The sequence below is a fragment of the Callithrix jacchus genome, chromosome 12 (assembly GCF_049354715.1).
Source record: "Callithrix jacchus isolate 240 chromosome 12, calJac240_pri, whole genome shotgun sequence".
NCBI lineage: Eukaryota > Metazoa > Chordata > Mammalia > Primates > Cebidae > Callithrix > Callithrix jacchus.
In genome coordinates, this window is record NC_133513.1 from 117,398,595 (window position 1) to 117,424,200 (window position 25,606).

At 49.6% G+C, this 25,606-nt stretch overlaps 1 protein-coding gene across 10 annotated transcripts in view; it reads right to left on the minus strand.

Annotated features, from left to right (window-relative positions):
- The window catches only part of CHST15 (carbohydrate sulfotransferase 15), an 84,150-nt gene that overhangs the window by 9,640 nt on the left and 48,904 nt on the right, over positions 1 to 25,606 (minus strand). For all 10 annotated transcript variants that reach the window (XM_035269397.3, XM_008978859.5, XM_035269398.3 and 7 more), the window contains 4 exons: positions 24,925 to 25,264; positions 22,937 to 23,083; positions 19,149 to 19,305; positions 3,964 to 4,120 (listed from right to left, as the gene is read on the minus strand). In XM_035269397.3, coding sequence (XP_035125288.2) covers positions 3,964 to 4,120; positions 19,149 to 19,305; positions 22,937 to 23,083; positions 24,925 to 25,264 — 801 coding nt within the window. The remainder of the gene's footprint in view (positions 1 to 3,963; positions 4,121 to 19,148; positions 19,306 to 22,936; positions 23,084 to 24,924; positions 25,265 to 25,606) is intronic.

Sequence of the window (25,606 nt, forward strand, 5' to 3'; positions counted from 1 at the left end):
GAGTCACTCAGCACCATGAATAGGAGAAAGTTTCAAAAGGCACAATGTGATAGAAACCCCAAAGTGGGGCCACATGCCTCGTTCCAAGCACACGGCTGGTCACAGCACCATCCTGCACCTTCTCTCCTGGACCAGGGACTGCCACACCACGGGTGCAGCGTCGCTACCACTGAGGATCAGATCATTGGGGAAATGCTGAGGCCAAACACACGTCTAATGGAAGCTGGGTTAAAGGCCTAGGTTTGGGTCCTAGATCCTCTGCTTACTGGCTGTGACTCCAGAGGAAGGCTGCCTCCCTGAGCCTCAGTTTTCCCAGTAATAATCAGGAAGCCCAGGCACGGGAGGGCCTGCATGAAGGTGCAGTGCCAGGCTGGTGCTGAGTCTACACTGGCTGAATCCATCACTTCCCATCCACACTCTGACCAGCACAAGCAGCCTCCTTGGCAGGCTGCACCTGGTGGCTCTGATCTACCAGGAGGCACCTGGGCAGAGAAGGGGGGCCAGGCAAACTGGGTCACCTGGCCGGCTGGGGCCAGGAACCACCCACTGCCTTCCTCCCCACTCCTCCCTCAGTCAGGGTGCTGGACTCAGACAAGGCCTGAAGGCCGTGAACCAAGTTCTTCCTCCGCTGAAAGGAGGCCCCTGGGAAAGACAGATAACATTCCTATTTGCTTCCTCTTGGATTTTCCTTGGATTTTTCCTTCAAGATTGATTCCTGGAGGAGGCCTGCACCCCCTGACCCTCTGGGGACAGAGCTTCACCCGCGCTCCTACTAAAGTAGGCGAATCCCTCAGCCGTGCTTTAAATCCACCCGGAGATGGGCTTCTGACGACACTACACATTTTGTTTGCAAGGACCATTGTTTAGGATTTCAAATTATGTCATTTAATAATGCTGGGGAACGTCCTGTCTTTGCTTTGCATTTATAAATACTGGCTGATTAAGTGAGAGCGTGAGTGCCAGCCAAAGAAGGGAGCTCGGAGCCACCGGTCCCTGTGAGAGGAATAATCTCGTGGTCAGGCGCTGGGGGAGACACAGCCAGGCCTGTCTGTTCATATTCGCCTTTGTGCCCCCATGTCTTCAGAGATGAGGACGTACAGGGAGGGCAGCTCTGCTGTGAGGGATTTACGGCCAGCTTCAGGGGATGAGGGGACAAAGGGACAGGGAGGCTAGAGTGGCCTTCCTGCTTCTGCCGTTTTCTCAAATGCCAAGCTATTATATTCTGGGGCAGTGTGTCCTGAACCCCATCAATAGTGATGGCAATTCAGCCCTTTGGAAAGATGCCTGGTGCGATGGATCAAGGTGAGAAGGGGCCTGGGGAGGGGTTATCCCCCAGAGAGAGGGAACTTGTGCAGGTGGGGGTTGCAACAAAAGGTCCAGTAGCTGCATCCAGGCAGCAGCAGAGGGTAGGAGAACAGTGGAGCTCCCTAGAAATAACAGGGAGAAAAAGGGAAAAGGACTCATGGGTGGACTGGATCAGGTATGGTGAATGATGGGGAAACCCAGTTCACGTGCATGTTCCCCGATTTGTGTGCCAACCTGGATATTTGACCCATAATAGCGCTGGCTCTTAGCTGCTGCTATTACTGTTTATGCCTGGGACTGAGGGTCCTCCGTGCAGGGCTTGCAGGAGGGAGTCTTGCTCTGTCCACCTGCAGCAGTAAAGTGTTGATGTGGCACGAAATAGGCCTGGCCTGAGTCATAGCTGCAGCTTAATTCATGTCTGTTGCCACACACTGGGGGCCTCTCTGTGCTCAGCATCGTGATCAGTGCTGGAGGTAACCCCAACAAACCCACCTTGAGGTACCATGCCCAGTGCCCCTTTCCTCCTGCCAACCCCAGACCCGAGACCCCCTCAGGGATAGCTGCCTTGAGGGCCGGGCCAGGCTGCCCTGCCTGTTTTCTCAGACTCACTGCATAGGAGTCCAGGGCCAAGAGCCACAGCTGAGAGCGGTTCTGGGTCACGGAGCCAGGCCGACAAGCTATGCTGGCCAAGCCACACAGAAATCCAGTTTCCCCAAGACCCTGTGTCCCCTGTGATCGTAGCCATAGGGCCACTGGTCATTCCCCCTTTGACGATCAAAGCCCTCTGTCCCACTGCTCTCTTCATCAAACCTAAGCACAAACACAGGTTTCCTGCTTCTCCGGGTCTCCATTCCCTTATGAAGGCTCCCTCTTGGGTCACATGAAACGTATATTAAATAAATATGTGTGCTTTTTCCTATCAGTCCTTTATTATAGGTGTCTCCGCCATGAACATGGTAATGAGATATTTCTTTTGCACTCCTACACTATTCTTTACTTAAAATCCTGAGGGGGTCCCATCTCTCTCGGGGTGACATCTAGACATCTTCTGAGGCTCACTAAGTCCTGGTGGTGCAGCCCCGCGTGCCATGTGCCCAAGCCCCCTCCCTCCCTGCCCCCATCTCCCACACCACACGGCTGGCCGTTCTGCATGGTGGGGGTGCTGACCACCGTGACTCTGCACACGCTGCCCTCAGTTCCCTGGCTGGCTCATCCTTCAGGCCTCAGCACTGACATTCCCTCTCCTAAGAACCCGCCTGATGCTCTGTTCTCAGGTGATTCTCTGGGGACCAGAGCTCCCTGCCCAGCCTCCATCTTCTCTCCCTACCAACTGCACCAGAAGGCAAGGACCATACCTGTCCCAGCACAACACAGGGGACATAGCAGGAAGAATTAACACAGGAATACATGACAGACCCATCACTCTTTTTTTTGTTTTGTTTTGAGATGGAGTTTCGCTCTTGTTACCCAGGCTGGAGTGCAACGGCGCGATCTCGGCTCACCACAACCTCCGCCTCCTGGGTTCAGGCAATTCTCCTGCTTCAGCCTCCTGAGTAGCTGGGATTACAGGCATGCGCCACCACGCCCAGCTAATTTTTTGTATTTTTAGTAGAGACGGGGTCCTTACAACAACCTCGTAAAGCAGCATTATGACCCCATTGTATGACAAAGCAACTGAGTCTCAGAGAAGCTGAGACAACGGCCTAGAATCACACAGCCAGCAAGTGCTCAAGCTGGGAACCTGACCCACACCAACGGCGGCTTCCAGAGTGCACTCCTCCTACCTGGCACTACAGCCAGGCTCTGGGGTTACCTGTGTCCTGCGGCATCTTCCTTGCCAAACTACAAAGTCCAGCAGGACAGCCTGGAATCCCACGCACTGCCCCAATTGCTGCCTTCCAGATACAATGGCCTCTGTAATAAGAAAGAGCAGGCAGAGCCTCTTGGCCTGAAGCCCCCCACCTTGGGGGCTTCCGAGACTCCAAAGCAGGACTGTTCGTGCCTTGCCCCACGAGAAGCTGAGCAGAGCAAGGACAGGCAACAGCATCAGCCTCACTGCATAAACCCTGCTGATGAAGCACTCAGCCAGCCCCCGGAGCCCAGCATTGAAAACCATCCTGCAGCTAAAAGGTGCTGAATTCACCATTAACAGCTTTTGCATTCAAAAAGGCTAGAAATGTACAGATGGAGTCCTGAAGGAAGAACAAGAGATACGACTGAGGAATCAACAGAAAATATTTTTCAACTGAGACTCTGTCAGAGAAGCAATGAAAATCATTGGTGGGTAATTTTTTCAACCAACAAAACATACCACCTCTTGAGAGAATGCTCTTCAGACAATTTGAGAGTTGGGTGTCCTCGTGTCTGCCGATTCTAATTGCTGGGTGTCTGGCTAAATAATAATCTTCCTAAACGCACCCTCATCCTCCTGCTGAAGGAGGAGGGGGGAGGTGGCAGGTGACCAGCAGGGAAGAAGGCAGGGAGCCAGCCTAAGAGCCCATCAATTTTCAGCTTTTACGTCCGTGAATAATGGGGAACAGCATTTGCACATTAAAACGCTTCTCTCTGTTCCTATGCTAAAACCCAAACCCACAATGCCACTTGCATAACAACAACAAACCAGCTCCTTCTGCCAGGGGCCGGCTCGGGGATACGCACAGGCATGGCGTTGTTGAGGGTGTTGTTGTAGACACAGGCGCGCAGTGAATAATCAAGCATGCAATTTTCAAACAGCTGCAGCGCTTCTGTCACTTTCTCATGGAAGTCATCTGCGGATTTATTCGAACTTGCAAAGTAGAGATAGTCTGAGTACAACCTGTGAATAAAATAAATGTGTATTTTTACCACCCATGAATGTGCAATCACACCATTTGGGCGACAATGAAAATCAACGTACGATTACATGATCGAGTTCTTCCGATTGAAACATTACCACCCCCTTCCTTCCCTTTCAGACGGGCCGCCTCCCTCCCCCTCCCCCCGAGCTCCCGCCCTTCTCGCAGCCACCTAAGCTCTCCGAGACTCAAGCAAGTCCACGCTGGCCCCAAACAAACCGCCAGCCGCTTTTATGTTGTTGCTCGTTCTAGTCCTCTCAGGCAGCTCTGTTTTCACAGTAACAGGCAGCTTCAAAACACCACCAGATTACAGAAATGGTACGCTAGCAAAGAGAAGCCATGAAAATTTTATGTACCTTCCCGTTCCTCTCTCCTCCACTGAAAGGAACAAAAACAAGAGCATCTGTTGCTCTCGCAGTATTACCATTCCACGTGAAATTCCCAGGCCTTTGCACACACATTCCTGGCATTGAAAAAAAAATGATGAAACGTGTCTTTCTAGGTTGGTAGGACCTCGCTTTTAACACATGTAAAAGCACCCCCACGTGTGCACGTGAATACCTGCAGACTCACACCTTCACCCGTGGACACAGATCTGTTCCTACAGACACCACGCACACACGTGGAGGAACGCTGCGCACAGGAACCCATCCTCTTCCGTGACGCACTTCAGACTCCTCTGCATCCTCCTTCCAGCTAGACCTCAACTTTTCTACCTTCCTGTCCATCTTTGCATCACCCTCTTTTAGCAAGAATCCTGCTGTTAAATCAAATGGATGAGAGGCTACCATTCTGGTCGGAGCTTCTGCACTAGGCTCCAACAGCCTGGAACAGCGTCATCTGTGCTAGGTGCCATGTCACTCGACTCAGAATGGGCCAGTTTCAAAAAAACCAGGGGATTCACAACAACAGTCTGACGTCCCCTTTGCTTTAACCCGAGAAGGAAAGTCACTTTGAAATGAACAATCCACTCTCTGTTCCCTGTTTTTGCTTCTTCAGCCTGTTTCTGCCTATAAAGCCAGAACCTGGCTGGGCCCACAGGGGCACCTTCATATTACAGGACTGGGATGCTGCCCTGTTCATGGACCGTGCTCATAAACACCGGTGAGATCTTTCAACTACATTTGTCTAAATGTTCACTGTTGACACCGCTATGCCTATGCTGGTTTAGCCAGAATCTCCCACCCTTGGTAAGTGATCACCCTTCTTAGCTGATCAGGTTCCTAGTCCACCACCCCAGCCTCCAGGAGGCCACCTGGCCTGTCTCCAGCAAGAGTCCTATCAGGTTGGTTTAGAATCCCCACCCCATCCCCCTTGAAGTTTCCCCTCAGTAATTTCCCAGCCACCAACCACCTTGCCCTGCTCCTTGGCTTTTTCTTATTTATTTTTTTGTGTGTGTGAGACAGAGTCTCGCTCTATCACCCAGGCTGGAGTGCAGTGGCATGATCTCAGCTCACTGCAACCTCCACCTTCTGGGTTCAAGCGACTATCCTGCCTTAGCCTCCCAAGTAGTTGGGACTACAGGCGCCTGCCACCAAACCTGGCTAATTATTTTGTATTTTTCATAGAGACAGGGTTTCGCCATGTTGGCCAGGCTGGTCTTAAACTCCTGACCTCAACTGATCCACCTGCTTTGGCTTCCCAAAGTGCTGGGATTATAGGTATAAATTGTGTCGCCTGGCCTCCTTGCCTTTAAAATCCCTACTTTTCCTAGTTATATTTGGAGTCTCTCTCATCTATTGAAAACTGTCACGGCGATCCCTATACCTACTAAAATGCTACTGGAAAAGGCCTGCATTGCCATTTTAACAAATGTCAGGGCCAGGCACAGTGGCTCATGCCTGTAATCCCAGCACTTTAGGAGGCCAAGTTGGGAGGATCGCTTGAGCCTAGGAGTTCAAGGCCAGCCCAGGCAATGTAGCGAAACCCTGTCTCTACTAAAAATACAAAAAATTCGCCAGGCGTAGCGGTACGTGCCTATAGTCTCAGCTGTTTGGGAGACTGAGGTGGGAGAAGGCTGCCGCAAGCCATGATTGTGCCACTGCACTCCAGCCTGGGCATGGGAGTGAGACCCTGTCTAAAAAAAAGAAGGGTTTTTATCTTCAACAGAACTCTCAGGGTGTGTTTCCCACTCTTTTTTCCCCTTATCTCTCCTTGCAGCTCTTTTTGTTTGTTTGTTTTCAAACTTCCTGCCGTATGTCGCACTCTCTTCCTGCACACACACAGCTCCTCATGAGCCCCATGCTTCTTCCCGGCACCCTTCACACACTCACAGCCTCTGCTGTGTCACCTCTGGGCCAAGGGGGAAACTGGGCTTATGAAAAACGTGGCCTGCATGGCTCTACAGCATCAGACTTCTCTCTCCTCAAAGCTCTATACTTTCTATGCCTTCAGCTCCTCCAATCTGGCTTCCCCTCTTTCCAGGGAAGGCAATTCTGTGATTCTCACTCTGCACCCATGCATCCGGGTATATGACATCCATACTTCCAAATACACCCAGACCTCCAGCCACACACCGTCCTAAAAAAACCGTTCTCCTTTATAGCCCAGTCTGGTGCAAATGTGCCTTCTCCACTGACCTCCCCTCTAACTAAGGTCATGATACAAGGAGCAGCATTTCATAGGGCCAGGCCCAGATGCCATCCACCTCTGTAGCCTGTCCTGGCACATAGGGTGCCTCTGACACAGCCCTCTAGAACTCATACACGACTGGTGTCCACAGAGGACACCTCTTGGAAGTCTTGAGAGGTTTGGGATCTACCCACAGAGTTCGTGGAATCAAAACAGCCACAAGAACAGGAGTGTTGTGTCTACCACAGCCTGGCCAGCCAAACTGTCCAAAGGGATCAGTCAACGAAGGTGCTCACTGAGTAGATTCCCCCAGATCCGCACGAACCTGAGAACAGTCCCCATGACAACTCCACATCAGCTTATTACTGGTGTCCCCAACATCACTTGTGCCATTTTCCTTCTTCAAAATTAGGAGGCGCATCAAGACTGAAACACGGCATCTGTCACTGTAGGGTAACTCATCGTTACTATGACCTAAACAGCTGATCAATAAATGGCAAAATCAGATACATGTGACCCTTCAAGCAAGGTTTGGCTGTGTGCACTGAGGATGCCAGGTGGCAGCTGGTCTAAGGGGTACCCTTCCTGGCTCACACATTTCCTACCAGGCCCGTCAATATTATGGCTCAGCCCAAGAAACTACGTCAATGAAAAGTAACAGATGCTTTTCAAATTGTCATAAAATCCTATGTTAAATAAGAAGTCGAAGCCCAGTTTTCACTAAAGATGCCCATGGAACTACCCAAATTGTTTGGTGGAACTGGGATTCCATCACATAAATTACCTCATACAAACCCAAACATTGGCTGAAGGTTTCCATATTGAGATTTTTCTTTGTGGTAATAACATTTCTTGCAGATATTCAGCTCATAAGGAAAACAAAAGCACCCAGGCCTGTCTTGATTTTAAATACAAAGTCACTTCATGAGGAATCTGCTGATTCTATACAATTCTTTAAAGATCAAGAAGTAATCCCTGAGAAAAACTGGGACATCCCTGATGTTCCAACCAGACAAACCCTCTCCCAGCAGGTCCATGGCTGACTTTCATTGTTTGGGGTGAGTTAAAGTGAACTCACTACCTCACTTCCTGTCAGTTACATTAACAGCCTTTGAGAACCAGGCCACACTTTTCTTCCTGGGCTGGATGAAAAGAGACTCCTTTGGCCTCTCAGTCACCTCTGAGTACTTTGGATCTGCCCATAGAATTGGCAGTGTGCTTTGGGAGCCCCTAGAACCCCACTGCGAGGGCTCCCCATGCCAGGTCCTTGGCATCCTGCTATGTCACAGACATCTGAACAGGGGCTAGATTCCCCACAACCCATGGTCACCATCTGGATTCTGTAGTTGGATGCATAGTGGACACCAAAGAACTATGTCCAAGTCTTAAGCCCCAGGCCCTGTGAATGTGACCTTACTTGGAAATAGGCCTTTGCAGGTGTGATTAAGCAGAGGATCTTAAGATAAGATCCTCCTGGATTTAGGGCGCTCCCAAATCCAATGGCAGGTGTCCTTTTAAAAAGAGGAGAGGACAGAGCACCATAGAAAGACAGAGGCAGAGCCTGGAGTGTGGTGGCTGTGAGCCAGGGAACGCCAAGGACTGTGGGAAGCCACCAGGACCTAAGAACAGGGGACAGCTTTCATCCCTTAGGGCAACCAGAGGGAACCAATCCTGCAGACATCTTGAATTAGGACTTCTGGCCTCCAGAATCATAGGAGGGTACATTTCTGTTGTTTTAAGCCAAGTTTGTGGTGATTTATTACGACTGCTCTAGGAAACCGATACAGATTTTAAACCCCAATTCCAAGGAAAACAGTAACTCCAAGGAGCTATTTTTGCAGACATCTCTCTGCACCCTGAGACCTGGGAATCGCGGCCCTAAGGGTACAGGAGGACTGGGGCCATGTGGCCAGGTTTCCTACAAGGAAGCATGAAGGAAGGCAAATGCAGACAGAAGCACTTCCCTTCAGGGGAGCACTGGGACAGGAGAGCATGGTTTGGGTCCCTCCCCAAGAACTAAGCAAATGCCTCCTAAGACTGTCTTTTCCCCTCAACTACTCTCCAGGGGAAAAGAGTGAGTTAATAGCCTTGGGTGAGGGAAAGCCACTCGGATGGGTTAAAGGCACTCAGAAAATGTTGAGAAGAACAGCAAACCTGTCAAGAATAAGTATCCAATAGACCTTGAAAGGCCAGAGAGGCAGACCATGGAACAAGACGAAACATTGAGACAAACTAAAATGTCTGTAATCTTGTCTTTAAAATCCACTGTCCCATGAGGAAGTGAGGCAAGGAGACCAACATGGAAAACACACAGCTCACAATGAATCATCACAGAACTGCAGAGGCATGGATGCAACCCCGGGATGCATTAACAGAGGCACAGTATCAGGAACGTGGGGAGGGTGGAGCCAAGCGACAGGCAGCTCACGGCCTCAGCAGACGCTTGCCTTCAGTGCTGGGCACCAAACCTGGCTGTTCTCCCTGGAGATGCAAAAACTCAGCAGGAAGGAGCCCAGTCTCGAACTCCCAAAGGACTGACCAGTGGGCAGAAGGTTCAGGAAGAAAGCCTGGTTGCAGGCAAAGGATTATCTCCAGTCAGGGCAATCCAACACAAAGGGATGGTCCCAGGTGGCAGAAGCAGCCTGGGCTGTTGGGAAGGAGGGCTCCAGGGTAGCCTGGGGGCCAGGGGACCTGACACCCTCCCACCCTGAGATTCAGGGCTGCCCAGCCCCCTCCAGCTGAGCCACCTCATTTGCTTACTCGCAAACCATCCCGAACAGATGGGTATTACATTTGGCCAGGACTGTTTCCAACGGCAATTCCAAATATAAGTCCAAATGCTTTCCAGGCCTTCTGTGCTGCGGTTATTTTAGAAGGCTGCCGGTGCTGCCCCTCACACTAGGCCTGTGCTCAGAGGCTGCTGCTCAGTCCCTTTCCTGCAGAGTACAGGGGTCCTGGGACCCCTGGAGGGGCAGTGGGATGGGGCATGCGTGTTAGGGGGCATAGGGCTCCATCAGCCCAGTGCCTCTGAAATGACCATATCTCTCCCTGAGGGTGAAAGAAGTGGCCAGGAGTGGGCAAGACCCTACTATGTGAAATCTGGATGATCACCCCAAGACCACTGCTGAGTTCGTTCAGGGACACGTCTAGGTGCTGTTCTGAGGAAGCATGAGCAGAGGTCTGAGCTGAGCACTATTAAAGCAGGAGCTGCTGCTACTCCTCCTGGCTGCGCTCTGTGTGACTGCTTTCTGGGTTTAGCACCTGCAATGTTCACAGTTTCCATTTCTGATGTGCAATGCTGCAGGGTAGGGAGGGCCGCCACCACCAGGCCCTGTGCAGGGCGCTGCATGCATGTTCTGCTTCCATCTTCACAACCCACAGTGAGATGCAGGCCACCCTATTTTATGGGGGAGAAGCTGACACCTAGAGAGGTTAGGGAGTTTGCCCATGGTCACGTGGCCCAGGAAGCTCCAGGGCCGGGACCAAAACCAACCCAGGCCTGCCCGACCCCAAAGCCCTTCACCCCTGCCCTCTGAGCTTAGGCAAGGAGACAAATCCACAGCTGAGTAGAGTGGGTGCTGGCCATCTGCACTGGTAGTTTTCGGGTTTTGTTTGTTTAGATGTTTATATTATTTTAGGTGCACTGTGATTTAGAAGAAAAAGTCAATTCTTCTCCAGAACTACTTAATAAGTCACAGGAGACTGATAAACAATTAAAATGTAATTGAGTGGCAAACAAACACTTAGGATAAACGTGAGGCACTCCAAGGCCATGGTCGGGAACGGCACATGTGTTTACAGAACATCACAGTGGCCATCTGGAAAAATGACAGCCACAGCAAAGGGGAGTTCAGGTGTCTATCGTGAAGTGAGAACACACTGCATGACTGTATCTCTCGGAAAAGCTAATATTCATTGGTTACTGCAATAGCTCATTAGATCTGAACGGTGTCAGTTCCTAAATGATGATGTGGTAATTAATCGGCCTGCCCTCTACGTGAGAACTCTGCAGGTGCTGGCTCCAAAGCCACTAGTTTGGGGAAACCTCTCTTCACAGTGCATTCCTCCTCCTTTTTAGGGTTTTTGTTCATATCATTTTTATACTGAGATATGATCCACGTACCGCAGCATTCACCCATGTAATGTGAACAATTTGGCAGTTTTTAGTAGACACCAGGAAGCTGTGGGAACGCCACCCCTGCCCCGTCCCAAGATGTTTTCATCCCCTGATGAGCGAATGCTACTTTCAACCCAGGTCAAAAGGCACAAGCTTCAATCTCAGTGTCAGCTCTGACAAGGGCAGGCACTTGGTGGCCTTGAGCTGTGACATTTCTTCCAGTTACTGCTCCACACATGGGACTTCTCAGAGGGCTACCCTTGAGAAAAGATCCCAAGCTGGTGCTGAAGTTGCAGGTGGCTGGGAGCAGGTGGCCGTCCTGGGCTGGCTCATCCCAATGACACTGGTCCCACCTGTCTGTGCTTCTCAAACACCCCTGAGGTGGCTCCTCAGTGACAGTTATGGTAACAGTCACATTTCCTCAGGCAGGAGCCCCCGAGATGGGGACAAAATCATGTCCTCCAATTCACCCTCAATAACATCTTGCAGGCCTGTAGCCATGTGAGGGTGGTAATGACAGGCAGCCGGAGCACCTGGCCCCATTATTCTCCATTTGGCATCCGAATTTAAATCGCTGATCAATAATTCTCAGCCTGTGATATGGTATCATCAATAATGATTATATATTTTTTCCTACCAAGATAAAAGCCATTTAATGTAGCTGAGACTGAGCCCTTTTGTTCCACTGAATCACAGACTGTCTCATCAGGAGGGAATGTCTAAGGTCACTTTAGGAACACAGGGTGACACTGGTGAGGCTCATTTTCTGCCAGTTAAGAACATCCATGTTTAGGCCTAAAAACGCCCAAGTGAATGACAATTGTCCTGTTCGTTGGGGCCATTCTCTTTCCTACCAGGCCCTAGGTTCCTTGCGCACAAGTGGGGTTCCCAGCCCTGCTTTGTTTCTTCCGGAGCATCCAATCACAGGGCCCCGGTAACTGTTCACGGACTGGAAGGAAGCACTTCTCAGAGGCGATGCCATGCATCCCTCACGCTTCCAAACCCGGCATGGTTTACAAAGCATCTTCTCATGATTCGCCAGTGACCCTGATGGCAGATGTTTCTACATGTGAGAAAACTAGGGTGCAGCAAGGATTGGCGGGCTACCCCTGGTTACAAGCCAGGCCTGGGTCCCAAGGGGCGGGCCCCTCACTGCGCAGCAATGGCCCTGGCACACCTGGGCTGGCCACTGTGTTACATGTGCTGCCGCTCCCTCCTTCAACACAGTCAGCCTCACTAGGCAGCCCAGAAGCCCAGGTGAGATGCATCCCTGTACTCTGGCCACCCCAGAGCCGTTTCTAAGTGTCTCCCTGATCCTGGCCCAGCAGGCACACATCTCACCTCAGGATCTCTGCAGATACAGACACAACGGGGCTCTTTTTCTCTAGAGTGTTCATCCTGCATGGAACCATCCTTTCCAAACAATCACGTGGGAATACACAGGACTGCCAAGAACTTCGCAAACATTTCCCCAAGAAATAAAGTGTTCAACACTTGGGAGTTTTCAGCTTGGTGGTTTTCCTCCCACCAATAACAAGATGTGGCGCCTCACCAGGCGGTCCCTGATGAATGGCCTTCAGAGAACCCTTTCACAAAGGCCCGAGCTGTCCTCTGGCCTGGGCGCTGCCAGCCCTCCCTCCCACCAACCCCCGTGACGTTGAGTAGCTCAGCAGCTCAGTCCTATTAAAGTGACCTCATGCTGCTTCCAGGGCCCCTATCAAGGTATCAAGGTGTGTCAACAGGCAGCTTCTGGGAAGCAAAATGCCTAAACCCAACAGGAATCAATAGGCAGCTTCAATGAAGAGGCCACACTCAGCAGTCCTAGAAAGGACTCCTCGTCATTCTTAATCTTTCAGAATCTTAGAGAAAAGGAAAGAGTGAGAGCTGGATGGAGGAACACGAAAGAGAAATCGATACAGGGCTGTTGCTGCAACCTCTATCCTCCCACAGCCTTTCTCCTCATTCTGTCTCTTCTCCACAGAGGCGTTCTTCTAATTTCCCTTTGAGATGGTTTAAATCAATAATGATTCCCTTGGTGCTGAGAACAGCCTGCGTTTTAATCCTTGTGCAAATCTCTTCTAGAGAAAACATCGCATGACATTCCCAGTGCCAGGCTCTCCTCTTCTGCCTGAGAACACATCCAGGGCTTTCAATCAGTGCTTCTAGGGGCTGAGAGGAGCTGAGGTGTTTGAGGAAGGGCTTTTGGTGCTGCCTGAGGAGCAAGAGAGGTTCTCAAGTCAAAGTTCTGCTGTGGTTCAAAGGCATGAATCAGCTCAGCTCCCTTCGGTGCGTGCTGGCTCTTGCCCTTGAGTGGGCATCCTGCTCGCTCTGGTGTAGAAGTAGGTGAATGGGGTGCGTCCAGGCCTGGGCATCCACAAAGACCAAGCCCTTCCTATTTACAGAGCTTTGCAAAACTGGGGAGCCACCCTGCCCATGACTCACAGCCCGGTCCCTCCTGGGAATGACCCTCAGCTGAAGAGACCACCAGTATCACTCAAGGTGAAGCTTCCACAGGTGGTCCTGTCCAAAGGCAGATAGATGGGAGAGGCCTCACCCAGAGGCAGCTCTTACAGGCTGCCCCAGCTCCATCACTTACATGAAGCCTGGCCCCACTCCCTCAACTAGAGAGGTTCCGTGAGAGCAAATGGGATGGATTTTCCTCTCCTATGTAAAGTTTGCATCCAGCACATCAACGGTGTTCAACAGACACAGCCAGGGTCACTCAACAGCGGGGATATGTGTTCTGAGAAATGCGTCATTACGCAGTGTCATTGTGTGAACGTCATAGAGTGGCCACTTACAAAAATCCAGATGGCACAGCCCACTACACACCTAGGCAGCAAGGTACAGCCTAATGCTCCTAGCTATCAGCCTGTAGAGCAGGAATTCTGTAGGCAGTTACAACACAGAAGTTAGAATTTGTGTATTGAAACATAGAAAACGCCACAATGAAAACGTGGGATTATAACTTCATGGGACCATCATCATGTATGGGGTCCACTGTGGCCAAAACTAGGTTATATGGTTCAAAACTGTATTAGGGGAGTGAGTAAATAGCAATCAGTTTATTGTTATTATTATTAACTATTACCAATACCTAATAATAATAGCTAATGATGACATATTTTCCATTTGTCCAGCACTGTTTAAACACATTACTACATACATTAAATCATGTAATTCTCACTATCCTGGAGGTAGGTCTATCTTCCCCCATTTTACCAATGAGAAAATGAGGCACAGAGAGGTTACGTTTCTTGTCCCAGGTCACAGAACAGTACGCAGCAGAGCTGGGATTCCAATGCAGATCAGCTGGGTCCCCAAGGCTGTGTCCCTACCACCATGATCAGGCTACACCTCCCACTCAGTGGGTGAAAGCTGCGCACCACCCTCACGCCCCCTCACACACTACAGACAGAGTGAAGCTGATGAAACCGGGATTCCTGTCCAAATGTTCAGCCCACTAATCCTCCGTGTCCCCACGAGTGACTGCCTATAACAGAATCCATTTCATTAAAAGCCTGCTTCCTTTCCTAGTTTATCATCATAAATGAACCATTTGACCAGTCCGAGGGGTTCTTTAAAAATTCAGTTTATATAAGCAGATGAAGAAAACAACTAGCCAGGTTCCAAGACTCAAGGGGTTTGGGTCAAAATCGAGTTCGAATTCCTAACCGAGCTGAATTCTCCTTCCCTTTGGACTCATCGTCATAAAATGGGAAAACGAACCATTTCCGTGGTGGTCGTTTCTGGGCATTACATTAAAACTACACAGAGAATTACAACCAAAATACAGACACTGTGAAGTCCTTAACAGATGGTGCATGACCCCACTCCAAATGTCCCCTGAATAAAAGAGGAATGCAACTAGGTTGGCGGGGCCAGCACCTTCTGCGCATTTTTCACATTTAGTGGGGGCTGTAATCGCCTCTGAATTACGATACAAACTCTATCAACTGTCTCACAAATGAAGAGGCAGGAGGCTAATGTGAGATGTGTTTGGAAAGAATTGTCTTTACCACTTACGAATAGGATTAAATAAAGAAAAATTCTGCTTACAATTGGTGGTTTCTTTTTAATTAACTGGGCCAATTTAGCGTAGGAATGCATCAAGTTAGTTTTAAATTGTCATGATCTCTTACAGAGAGAAAACTGGAACATGAATTCTTGGCTGGCTTCTTTGGCCATATGAACCATCCCATCCACTTCCTTCCATTATTCCGCTGTTCTCCTCCAGAAAAAAAATGGACTTGCCACTTGAATCCTTCTCTGGAAATTAAAAAGTGATTTGGCTGTGCTTACAATCCCAACATTTTCAAACCCTCTACCTTTGATCAATTATGGAAGTAAAGGCTGAATATGAACCTAAAACTAGAAATCAAAGTGGTATTCCCCCACTCCAAGCCAATTTACAGAAGGAAAAGAACAACTTGGGCCAATCACACTTGCAACCAGCACCCCACAAAATCTCCTGCTTACAGAAGTGCAAGGTCACGGAAGAACGGAAGTGGGCGAATGGCCCAGGATCCCGTTAGACTAATGGAACTTGGGCTCAAAGTGTTTGTTTCTTTAAGAGTGACCTAAACACACAGCATTTATCATCCTTTCTGGCTGAGATGGGAGACGAGCCAGACATTTCAGATAGGCCGTGAGTCATGGATTTCGAAAAAGAAGAAATTCCTATTGTTAGGTATTTTTATAAATGTTTAAGAAGAAATGAAACAGCTGCTGTGTCAGTAACTTACACAGAAAATATGCACATAAACACACCCTTCCTCTGTCACTGAAGTTGGGATCAAGCTGGAAGCTACTTTCCTGGCCACAAAGCCCAGGCCCCAGTCTCCCGAGGAGCAGGTGCAGAATGGGAGGTGGCTGACTCCTAAGATGGTCCTTGCTGATACCTGGTTCTTGGTGTTCACATCCTGTAGTCTCTTCCCGTTGGATGCAGCTAGACCTCATGACTTGATTCTGACCAACAGAATATGGCAACGATGATGGGATTTCACACTCATGACTAGATTAGAAAAGATCATGACTTCTAATCTGCTGGCAGACATTCTAGCTCGCTGGCTTGGATAAATTCTGCAGCCACACTGGAGAGGCCCTGTGGCGAGGTATTGAGGGTAGCCTCTCACCAAAGGCCAGCAAAGATAGGAAGCCCTCATTCCAACAGCTCTTAAGGAACTAAATTCTGCCCACAGCCTTGTGTGCCTGGAAGCAGGTCCTTCCCCAGTCAAGCATACGGAAGAGGCCCAGCCCTGATGACAGCTGGGTCGCAGCCTTGTGAGAGACCTGAAGTAGAGGACCCAGTAAAGCTGCACGCAGGTTCCTGATCCCCAGAGACTGTCTGAAGCTGCTAAGTGCTGGGTGAACTGGTTCCACAGTAGTAGGTAACTAGTACCACAGGCAATGCAAGGCCTGGGTCAGTGTCCTAACACGCCACTTCCCCGTGTCCTGCCCTGCTCCTCAGCACAGGGACATGGCCCTGATGAAGGCGAGACCCACTTCTCCGATAAAGCACCAGCTCTCAGGTGGGAGGCACTGTGTCACCATCATTGTTCACCAGGGCACATATGCTCAGTGCCCAGCACAGCACCCAGCCCATGGCAGGGGCTGAATATAATATATGTTTGAATTGACCAACTACTTCTCTTAGGCTGAGGACTAAGGAGACAGGAAACTTTCACGTTCTGTTCCTAATATAAATAGAGTATTTGTTTTTAAAAAGAAGAAAATATGGTGGCTACTTGGGAGGACCGCATTGTAAACTGTGAGCTTCTTTCTAGCTGGCAGACTCAGACTAGGGTAAGAGAGAAGAGTTGGCAGGTCCTCCTCCTGGCTGAGCCACTTGCACCTGCACAGCGCTGCTGTCTTCCTGTTCTAAGGCTCACCTTTGTGGTGTTAGTGTCCTCAGAAGTGGGACCAGAACTCCAGGAAGAGACACACTCAGGGACCCTGGCTCCACCCACTAACAGGAGAACACGTGGTCTTTTCCCTTATACTTGTCCTCTGCATGGAACGCTTCTTCCTCCTAACCCACCTTCCTCCCTTGTTTACACAGCAAACTCTTATTCATCCTTCAAAATCCGGTCTGGCATCAGTTTCTCCAGGTCAGTTCCTTCTGGATCTCTGCGCTCAGGAGCCCACTCCCCCATCCTCCTACTCTGCAGAACTACAACCATGCCCCCGGCCCTGCGCAGCCCAGAAGTTCCAGCCTCCCGGAGCCCAGAACAGGGCAGACACGCACCAAACCCAGTCCCGATAGATCAGCAGCCCCTCTCTGTGCCCAGAGAGCACACAAGGCTGCTGTGTGCGCTCCTGGCCCCTGAGGTTGAGGCGTGGTCTGACCTTCCTCAGAATGAGGAACTAAGGAGCAGCGGTAGGAAAACATTTGCTGAGCACACAGAGCACTTGCGCCCTTCAGCTGGGGGCCTTGTGGGATGGGGAGGCAGAGCAGCTATGAAAACACCTCTGGGGGTGGTGAAGGGTCAGCTTGAGGTGACAGCTATGTCACCATGAGACCTCCACTGTGTTAGCCCCAATGGACAGAAGGAGACCAGCCCAGCCCACTCAGCAGGGCCAATTCCTGCCTCCAAAATGTGGGAACCAGCAGGTGGGACATGGCAAGGGACAGCAAGTCGGCGGCTGCCTCAGAACAGAGTGGACAGAGTCCTGAGCTGGAAGACACAGAGGGCAGGGAGCAAAAGTATATCTGGCATGTGCCACAAGGGATGGCACTGTGATAGCCACTGAGAGCTCAGGCTCAGGGGGCAGGGCTTAGAGAGGGCGGATCCAGCCTCTCCCCGGCCAGGTCACAGAGCGTCAGGAGCCATGCAGACTCTACAAGAGGGACATCAGCTCAGAAGTGTGACCAGGGCCAACTGTAAAGCATGTTCTTTGGGGGCAACAATGCAAAATGAAAGAAGCAGGACATAAGACTGTACCATCACACACACACAAAATTGCATAGAAAAGAAAAAGTCTGGGAGAAAATACACGAAACATAAATCGTAGTTTGAAAACAGTTTTCCAATATATGTTCTGAAATTTACACGACAAACATGCCTTATTGTTATAATTGGCGAATATGAGGGGCCAGGAAGGTATGCCACCCAAGGAAGGGATCCCAGGGGTCAGTTTCCTGGGGCCACCAAGTCCCTGTCTTTAAATATCATCAGCCTCTCCTATTTTGGAAGGATTAGACCTGGTTTGTCTGACTGTATGGAAAAGAAACAGGACCAATGAGTGGATATTCCCTCAAAACAGACCTCGTCTCAAAATAGGAACAGAGCTATCCTAAGCTACACTGGCCATCTCCACAGGGTGGAGAATTCCCTGACTCAGCGGGCGGATTAGATTAGACTGGGTACCCCCTTATCTCTGGTGCGGTGGTATTCAGTATAACTTGAAGATCCTGGCAGCCCTGAGATTCTACATTCACACAGGTATCAGTGATGCAGGTAGCGCCCAGTTTCAGCCAGGCCACCCCTTATGGCTACTCAATATCCCACTGCCCTGGCCTCACCCACACTGGGCAACCCTTGATCTTAGAGCAAAGCTGCTCTACTCATCATTGTTCTTCCTTTAGGTCTCTCAAGGAAAGCTGGAAACTATGTTCAATGCAGACAGGATAAAGTCATCAACCACACCGAGAGACACAGAATTCTAGAAGTTAAACCACATGGGGCAGCTTACACCCGATTCTAAGGCTGTTTCCTGGGCCCTGACAGTACCAAGGATCGGTCCTGTGTCCCCGGTCAAGCCCACTGGGGCTGAAGTCGCACCGACCAGGATCAGAATGGCTAAGAAAACAATCTGCAATGTGTTTAAACTTGTGAGGACTGCCCCAAGAATAACATTTATATAAGAAACAGCAGTAACATTGCAAGTTCTGTTTATTGTTTTTTGTTTTATTTATTTATTTTTTGAGCTGGAGTCTTGCTCTGTCATCCAGGCTGGAATGCAGTTGCGCCATCTTGGCTCACGGCAGCTTCCATCTCCTGGGTTCAAGCAATTTTCCTGTCTCAGTCTCCCAAGTGGCTGGGACTACAGGAGTGTGTCACCACACTTGGCTAATTTTTGTATTTTTAGTAGAGACAGAGTTTCACCATGTTGGCCAGGCTGGTCTTGAACTCCTGACCTCAGGTGATCCACCTGCCTCAGCCTCCCAAATTGCTGGGATTACAGGCATGAGCCGCCGCACCCAGCCAGTTTAATTTTTTCTAAAGGAGACAGAATCTTATTTGTGATGAGAGGGGAACACCATTCTTCAAAAGTGCCTTTTCTTTTGACCCCAAATACAAAACACAGAAACTGCTCACCTCTCCACAGGGTCCCTGAGCATGACAATCAGCTTGGCGTTGGGCTGGAAGGCGTGGATGAAGTCCTGGGTGAGAAACGGTGGCTCGCCGTCTGTGCTGTTGTCGTAGAAGAACATCCAGGCATTGTTATCCCACATCGTGGAGGCGCTGGCCTCCCCTGGAAACAGCAAACACTGCAAGTCAGCAGGGTGGGAACGCAGGCTCCCATGGAGTGGCCCTGGGTGCTAGAGGCCAAACCTGGCCCTCTTAAGCAGCGGGAGAGGGTAAGCTGTCAGCCTTCGCGGGCAGAAGGGACTCCAAGGAGAGAAGGTTAAATGCCCACCCCTGCCACAGCCACAGCCACACCCCAACTCTACCTCAAAACTCTCTGTCTGGAAGTCCAGGGGATCCAGGAAACACTGAGTGTCCCCCAGCCCTGAGCTCCTCTTTCCAAGGTGAACAAAAAAGAAAAACCCTTCACTAGCATCTGGCCCCTCAGTTTCACAATATTTAACTGAGCTCATGGCACACAGCTCCACGGCATTTTAAAGGCCCGCTGACAATGCAGTCTGTAAGAAAATATACCAAAACATAAATAGCAGCTGTCTAGGTGGGAAATTATAGGTGGTTTTGAAAACAGTTTTCCTGTATAGCTTTCCAATATACGTTCTATATACTAGATGGTTCTAGTAATAATAGATGGAGTTCTCTCTGACCTGGGGACCCAAGATGATGAAAGACCCTGCCATTTCTGCCCAGGATCTAACGAGAAAGAGCTGGGGCAGAGCTGAACCACATTTCAGAGCTGGAAGGAGCCAAGAACTGGTCTAGCAGACCAGGAGCCTGGAGCAGGTACTAGATGGTTTCCTTCCAAAGCGTCAGGAGAAAGGAGGAGGGTGGGGACACTAACCCTCATGAGGAATTCGGGTGTGATTTCTTTCCTCGAAGCTGTAATGGTTCATTGCAGGGCATACTCTAAGACTAAAAGAGAGAAGGCCTTTGACACAGGGCTCACAGGCCCTGTCTCCTGCCAGGCCACTGCTCTGCACACAGCTGGCGCCTACTCAGTGCAGACTGGGTGAATAGGAACTGGGTCCCAGCCCATTTCACATTTCATCATGGTCCTCACGAGTGAAGGATGCAAATGGCAAACACACACCCCAGCATGGAGGTGATGCCAAGGCACAGGCAGGCATTCCAACAGCACAGACGCTCTCAGAGGATGAAGCCAGTTTCCCGAGGGTTTGAGGGGTGTGTGTGTGGGTGTGTGGGTGTGTGTGTGTTTGGGAAAGTCTTCAGAGATTTAAAAAGGCAAATCCATCAATCCGTTCTACACCTGATCTCCTGACAGTTTGCCAAGGACCACTGGACACATCTCAAAGTTACTTATCCAGGGAGAGACTGAGCCAGATGACTGAGTCTCTTTGGTCAGTGACAAGCGAATCGTATCCCTGCAGGAAGCAGGTAGGGCCCTATCAGTTCTGTCGGATGTGTGACCACAACCAGGTGACCAGCTCTGTTCTGGCCTTTTTTCCTTCTTTTTTTAAAAGAGATAACACCCTAGGATACAGAAAAAACAAGTCAATCAGAAGTCCCTTTAAAATTCTACTCCCCATGAACAAGAGAATATAAAGGCCAAGTGGACTCACTACCTAAATTGGCACAAATTCTGTCAGATCTCAAAAATGAACTGGTTCTAGAGCCATGGAGGCACCTGTCCATCCACCTGTCTTCCTTCCATCCAGCCACCATCCATCCTTTGTCTATCCAGGAAGCATTCATTTGGTGTCTAATCTGTGCTCAGCACCGTGCTTAGCACCAGGGACAGATGGAGGAAGGAAAGCACAGCCCTTCCCCTCTCAGACTTTAAGATATAAGGGGGAAGACAGGTAATTCAAGAAACGGAGTACCACGTGGGGTACTTGGGATAGAGGCAGGAGCCTTTCAACATGTCTAAAGCCCTAGCCCCAAGTTCAGCCATCACATTCAGGCTGCTTGCATCCTGAACCTCCTGTATGACTCTAGCTGTCAACAATGACAGGGAAGAAAGGTCCTCACTGACCTAGGGCCCAAGATGATGAAAGATCCTGCCATTTCCACCCAGAATCTAACAAAGAGGAAGAGCTGAGTCACATTTCAGAGCTGGAGTGAGTCTAGGACTGTCCTGGTCCAACAATCCCACTTTGGAGAGGTACAGACAGAGTCCAGGAAGAGGAAAAATGATCGGCTGCATGGCACAGAGCTGGCTGCTGGCCCAGGCAGCACTAGATACCTGTCACACCACAAGACTACCATAAAAGTCACCAAACTCTGCTTTCAGTAAATATTAGGAGAGTGATTTAATTTTTTGTTCTTTTTAAATCTAGGAGCAAGCAAAATTAGGAGACCAAACTGAGGCTTTCCTTTTTCATTCATTATCTTAGTCTCTGTTTCCTGGCTCGAGGATACATATTTCCAGCTCTTTCATAAGAACATGTGATTTTCCCACAGGCATATGGTATAGGAGTCACAATGTTAGGCTTGTGATTTGGGGAGTTTGGACCCCCACGTTTGCAAAAGACTAACTAACAGCTATATCATACTGGAGGTGACTCTCAGTGACTTAATCACTTTCAGTTAAAAAAAAAGAAGAACTAAGTCAGGACTTGGACACATAAGCCTGTCCCCTTGGACATGAGAGTCTTAAGTTAAAAAGTCATCTTTCAAAGGGCTGATTACAGTTCCTCTTAGTAGCTAATAGATTCATTTAATTTGGAGATTGCAAATATAACGGATCCAGGAAAATTAAAAAACAGATCACTAAGGTAAACAATTTAAGCAAAACGTGATTCAATTTCTCTTTCAGAAGCATCAGTGGGTAAACGCCTTCTAAGCTAAATCCAATAAAAAGAATTATGTCAGACAAATAACAAGTCTAGAGATCTAAGGCAGAGCATGTGTACTGTGGTTATTAATCCTATTAATCCTGTATCAAATGCTAGAAATTTTCCAGGACAGATTTCAGGTGCTTTTAATACACACACACATACACATACACATACACATACACATACACATACACATACACATACACACACACCACCTACCCACACACAAAGGTAACTGTGAAAAAAATTGGCTTTGTTAATTTGCTTCACTGTAGTAATCATTTCACTATGTCAATCAAAACATTGTTATGTTGTACACCTTAAATTATACCATAAAAAGTAAATTTTAAAAAGAGTGAATATATATGTTTACTTACAAAATATTCTTGTGAATGTTTAAAACAAATTGTTATTAATCAACCTCATTTTGAATGCCCAAAGGCATTAGGTTGACAGGGGCCAGGCTTTTTAAACAGCAATTAGTTAGAGGTGATGTATCGGGGCTGAGTCTGTTTCAGGAGAAGCTGCCTCCGTCTCTTACGGTCCCAGTGGTCAGGGATTACAAAAGCTCCAAGCAGCAAATCGATGACTAACCAGTTAACTGCATTTATAACTCCCCATGCAAACTTATCAGATCCGTACATCAGGAAAGGAAGTCAATATCCCTGCTTAATTTCTTAAAAACAAAGAAACGGCAACTTTTCACGAAAGCCATCAGTTGTCCTTAAGTCTCCATAGAATTAGAAAGTCAACATTTGCATTTCACAGTAACTGTTCAAGTGATGTGAACACTTTATGTAGCGGTAAGAGTGCCGGCCAGGCGGAGAAGTGGTGGCTCAAAGGAATTCTGCTGCCACCATGCAAATGTGCTGCTGGTGAAGCAGAGCTGGGCCAGGACCCCAGGGAGGGTGCCAGCCCTGCGAGAGGACACAGAAGCCTTACCGATAATGATTGTATTCATCTTGCTCTGCTCCTTTGCAGAGCTGGCCTGCAGTCCTTGATGGATCTGGTGTGCTGCCAGGTCAAAGAGGTCCAGATAATCTTCCACGGGGTAGCGGTCTCGCAGCCCATCTCTTAGGCGGACGATTCCTACAAGAACCAAGAGTCAGGAGATACTAGGGACAAAGTTGCTACTGCTAGGGTGATGGCCTCCCAGAGAGCGACCAGAGAGAGATGGAGAGATCTAAAGGGCGTGGCTGCAGCAGCAAGAGGCTCAGCCCAGGTGAGCTTCAAAAGTGGCTGATGGGGATGGGGTGGGGCATCTATGCAGCCTGGCTACCCACTTTCAATCCATGCATGCTTCAAGTGCTGGAAGATACCACCGCTAAGCTGGACAGATGCAGCTTAAAGGCTGGCACACCTATTTAAGAGCTAGAAACGGGTCTGCTTGGAGGGACAGAGTCTGGGGCTGGTTATTTTGTGCACAGGTGGGACTCGTAAGTGACTGGGGAGCAAGGACACGCAGGATGCATATGTTGTCTCAAGCCGGGAGAGAGGATGGAGGGCAGCCCACAGAGAGAGGAGGGCAGTATCCTATCAACTCCATGATGCCTTCCTCATGGGACCCAGCCAGCACCCATCTGATGTTCTCTCTCCTGCCCTGTTCAATCAAATACCCTGCCCTTTGTACAAACAATAAGGGGAACTGATCACATCCTAGACAGACATGGATTCTGGCATTGGCTACATACAGCTTAAACTCACCCCCTGCCTAAAAACTAAATAAATTTCACTTGCAAACATTTAAAAATCCACTTTCCAAAACCGCAACTCCTGAGGTCAATGGAAATTGGAACGAGAACATCCGCGGTCAAAGCAACAAGAGGTTCAAGGTGACATTGAAGACTAGATTCCAGAGGCCCACTCCTGTTCTTCCTCCTTTCCTGCCAGTGGGAAGCTGGTTTTCATTAAGGGGAAATCACTGTGAGCCTTGGAGGAGCACCCTATGGCAGGGGAGTGTGTTCAGACACGTCCAGCAAATGCATAAGGATGTGAGACCCTCGCTTCTACAGCGGCCGCTGCTAAACCACAAAAGAAACATTGACACTTTAGCTCACTGTAGGACGAACATCAAAAGGATGAAAGCAAATGTGTGTCAGGAAATACATTAAGTGTTGGTCTAAGTAAAACTTTGAAGATTCCCTTCTAGGCAACCTGAGTCCATTACTGGAAAACATCCTCGTGGCCTGCCGGGACTCTGGTTGACAACAGGCACGTATCACGCCTCAGCTCCAGTGACCAAACCTCTCCTGGCACAAGGAAAAGGTTACAGAGAGGAAACAGTGACCTGAGGACTGCAGGTGCTTGGGGCTGAGATGGAGCAGAGAGGGATGGGTGGTGGCTGCCGTCAGCCTGCAGCAAAGAGTTGAGAGCAGGGCCTCTAGAATGATCTCCATGTGGTTTCCATATGGAACCCATAAGGCAGACAGGGCAGGTCAGAGAAGCTGAGGCCTGAAGCAACTCAGTCTCCTCCAGGTGCAGGGACTGCTGCTGAAACAGCACAGAGCAGGGAACGGCACAGAGCAGGGAACGGCACGGAGCAGGGAACCGCACGCAGCAGGGAACGGCACGGAGCAGGGAACCGCACGCAGCAGGGAACGGCACGGACCTGGGAACGGCACGGACCTGGGAACGGCATAGATCTGGGAACAGCACAGAGCTGGGAGCCAAGAGCCCAGATCACACCCTCCTTGCTGGCCCTTACTGGCACTCACTGCTCACTGCTGGGCTCATGTGCCCGGGCTTTCGGGACAAGAAGAGCTGCCAGTTCTGACCCGTCCCCTTGTCCTGCACACAGCTAGCAATGCTCACTGCATGGCTGGGAACCGGGTTCCAGACCTGCTGGGTCTTCGCGTGGGAACAGCCTCCTGACAAGGGAATTGTGCAGTCTCTTCCTGCCGCCCTCGCAGGGCCTGGGACCTGGCACTCACCAAACCGCTTCCGGGTCCACCAGTGCGGCTCCTTGATGGCGGAGAACTTGACCTCGGGGTGCAGCCGCAGGCGGTCGTAGAGGTCCGTGGTCCCGCACTTGGGCTGCCCAATGATGTAGAAGTGCGGCAGGCAGCGTAAGCGGAAGTGCTTCCCGTGCGCGTGCGCCAGGTGGTCCCAGAAGGCCTTGCGCAGCGCGTCGAAGGTGGAGCGGAAGCGCTTGGAGTAGAGCACGTAGGAGTTGGTGAGGTAGGGGTCGGTGGTGTTCCGCCCCGAGAACTCCTCATACCAACAGGGGCTCTTACTGTTTGGAAGGAATTTATTGGGGATGACTGAAAACATCTGCAAGGAAACAGAAAGAGGAGGAGAGACGCGGAAGAGGAGAAAATGAGCAATGAAAGAATCTAAGTGCAATGGGAACATGTCCTGAGACTAACGACCGTGTTCAAATTTGAATATTTGACAATGATTAACAAATAAAGCAAAACGGTAGATGGTCAGTGACTGTGCTTTTCTCACCACCACTTCCCCACAAAAAAAAAAAAACTTGGAGAGAATAAGAAGTTTAATCAAAATCCATTCCACCATAATTTACACCTTTCTGATACACAACACACATGCACACACGGTAATTAAACAATCTTTTTACTAGTTGTATATTTAAATTGCCACTCGAGATTAAAA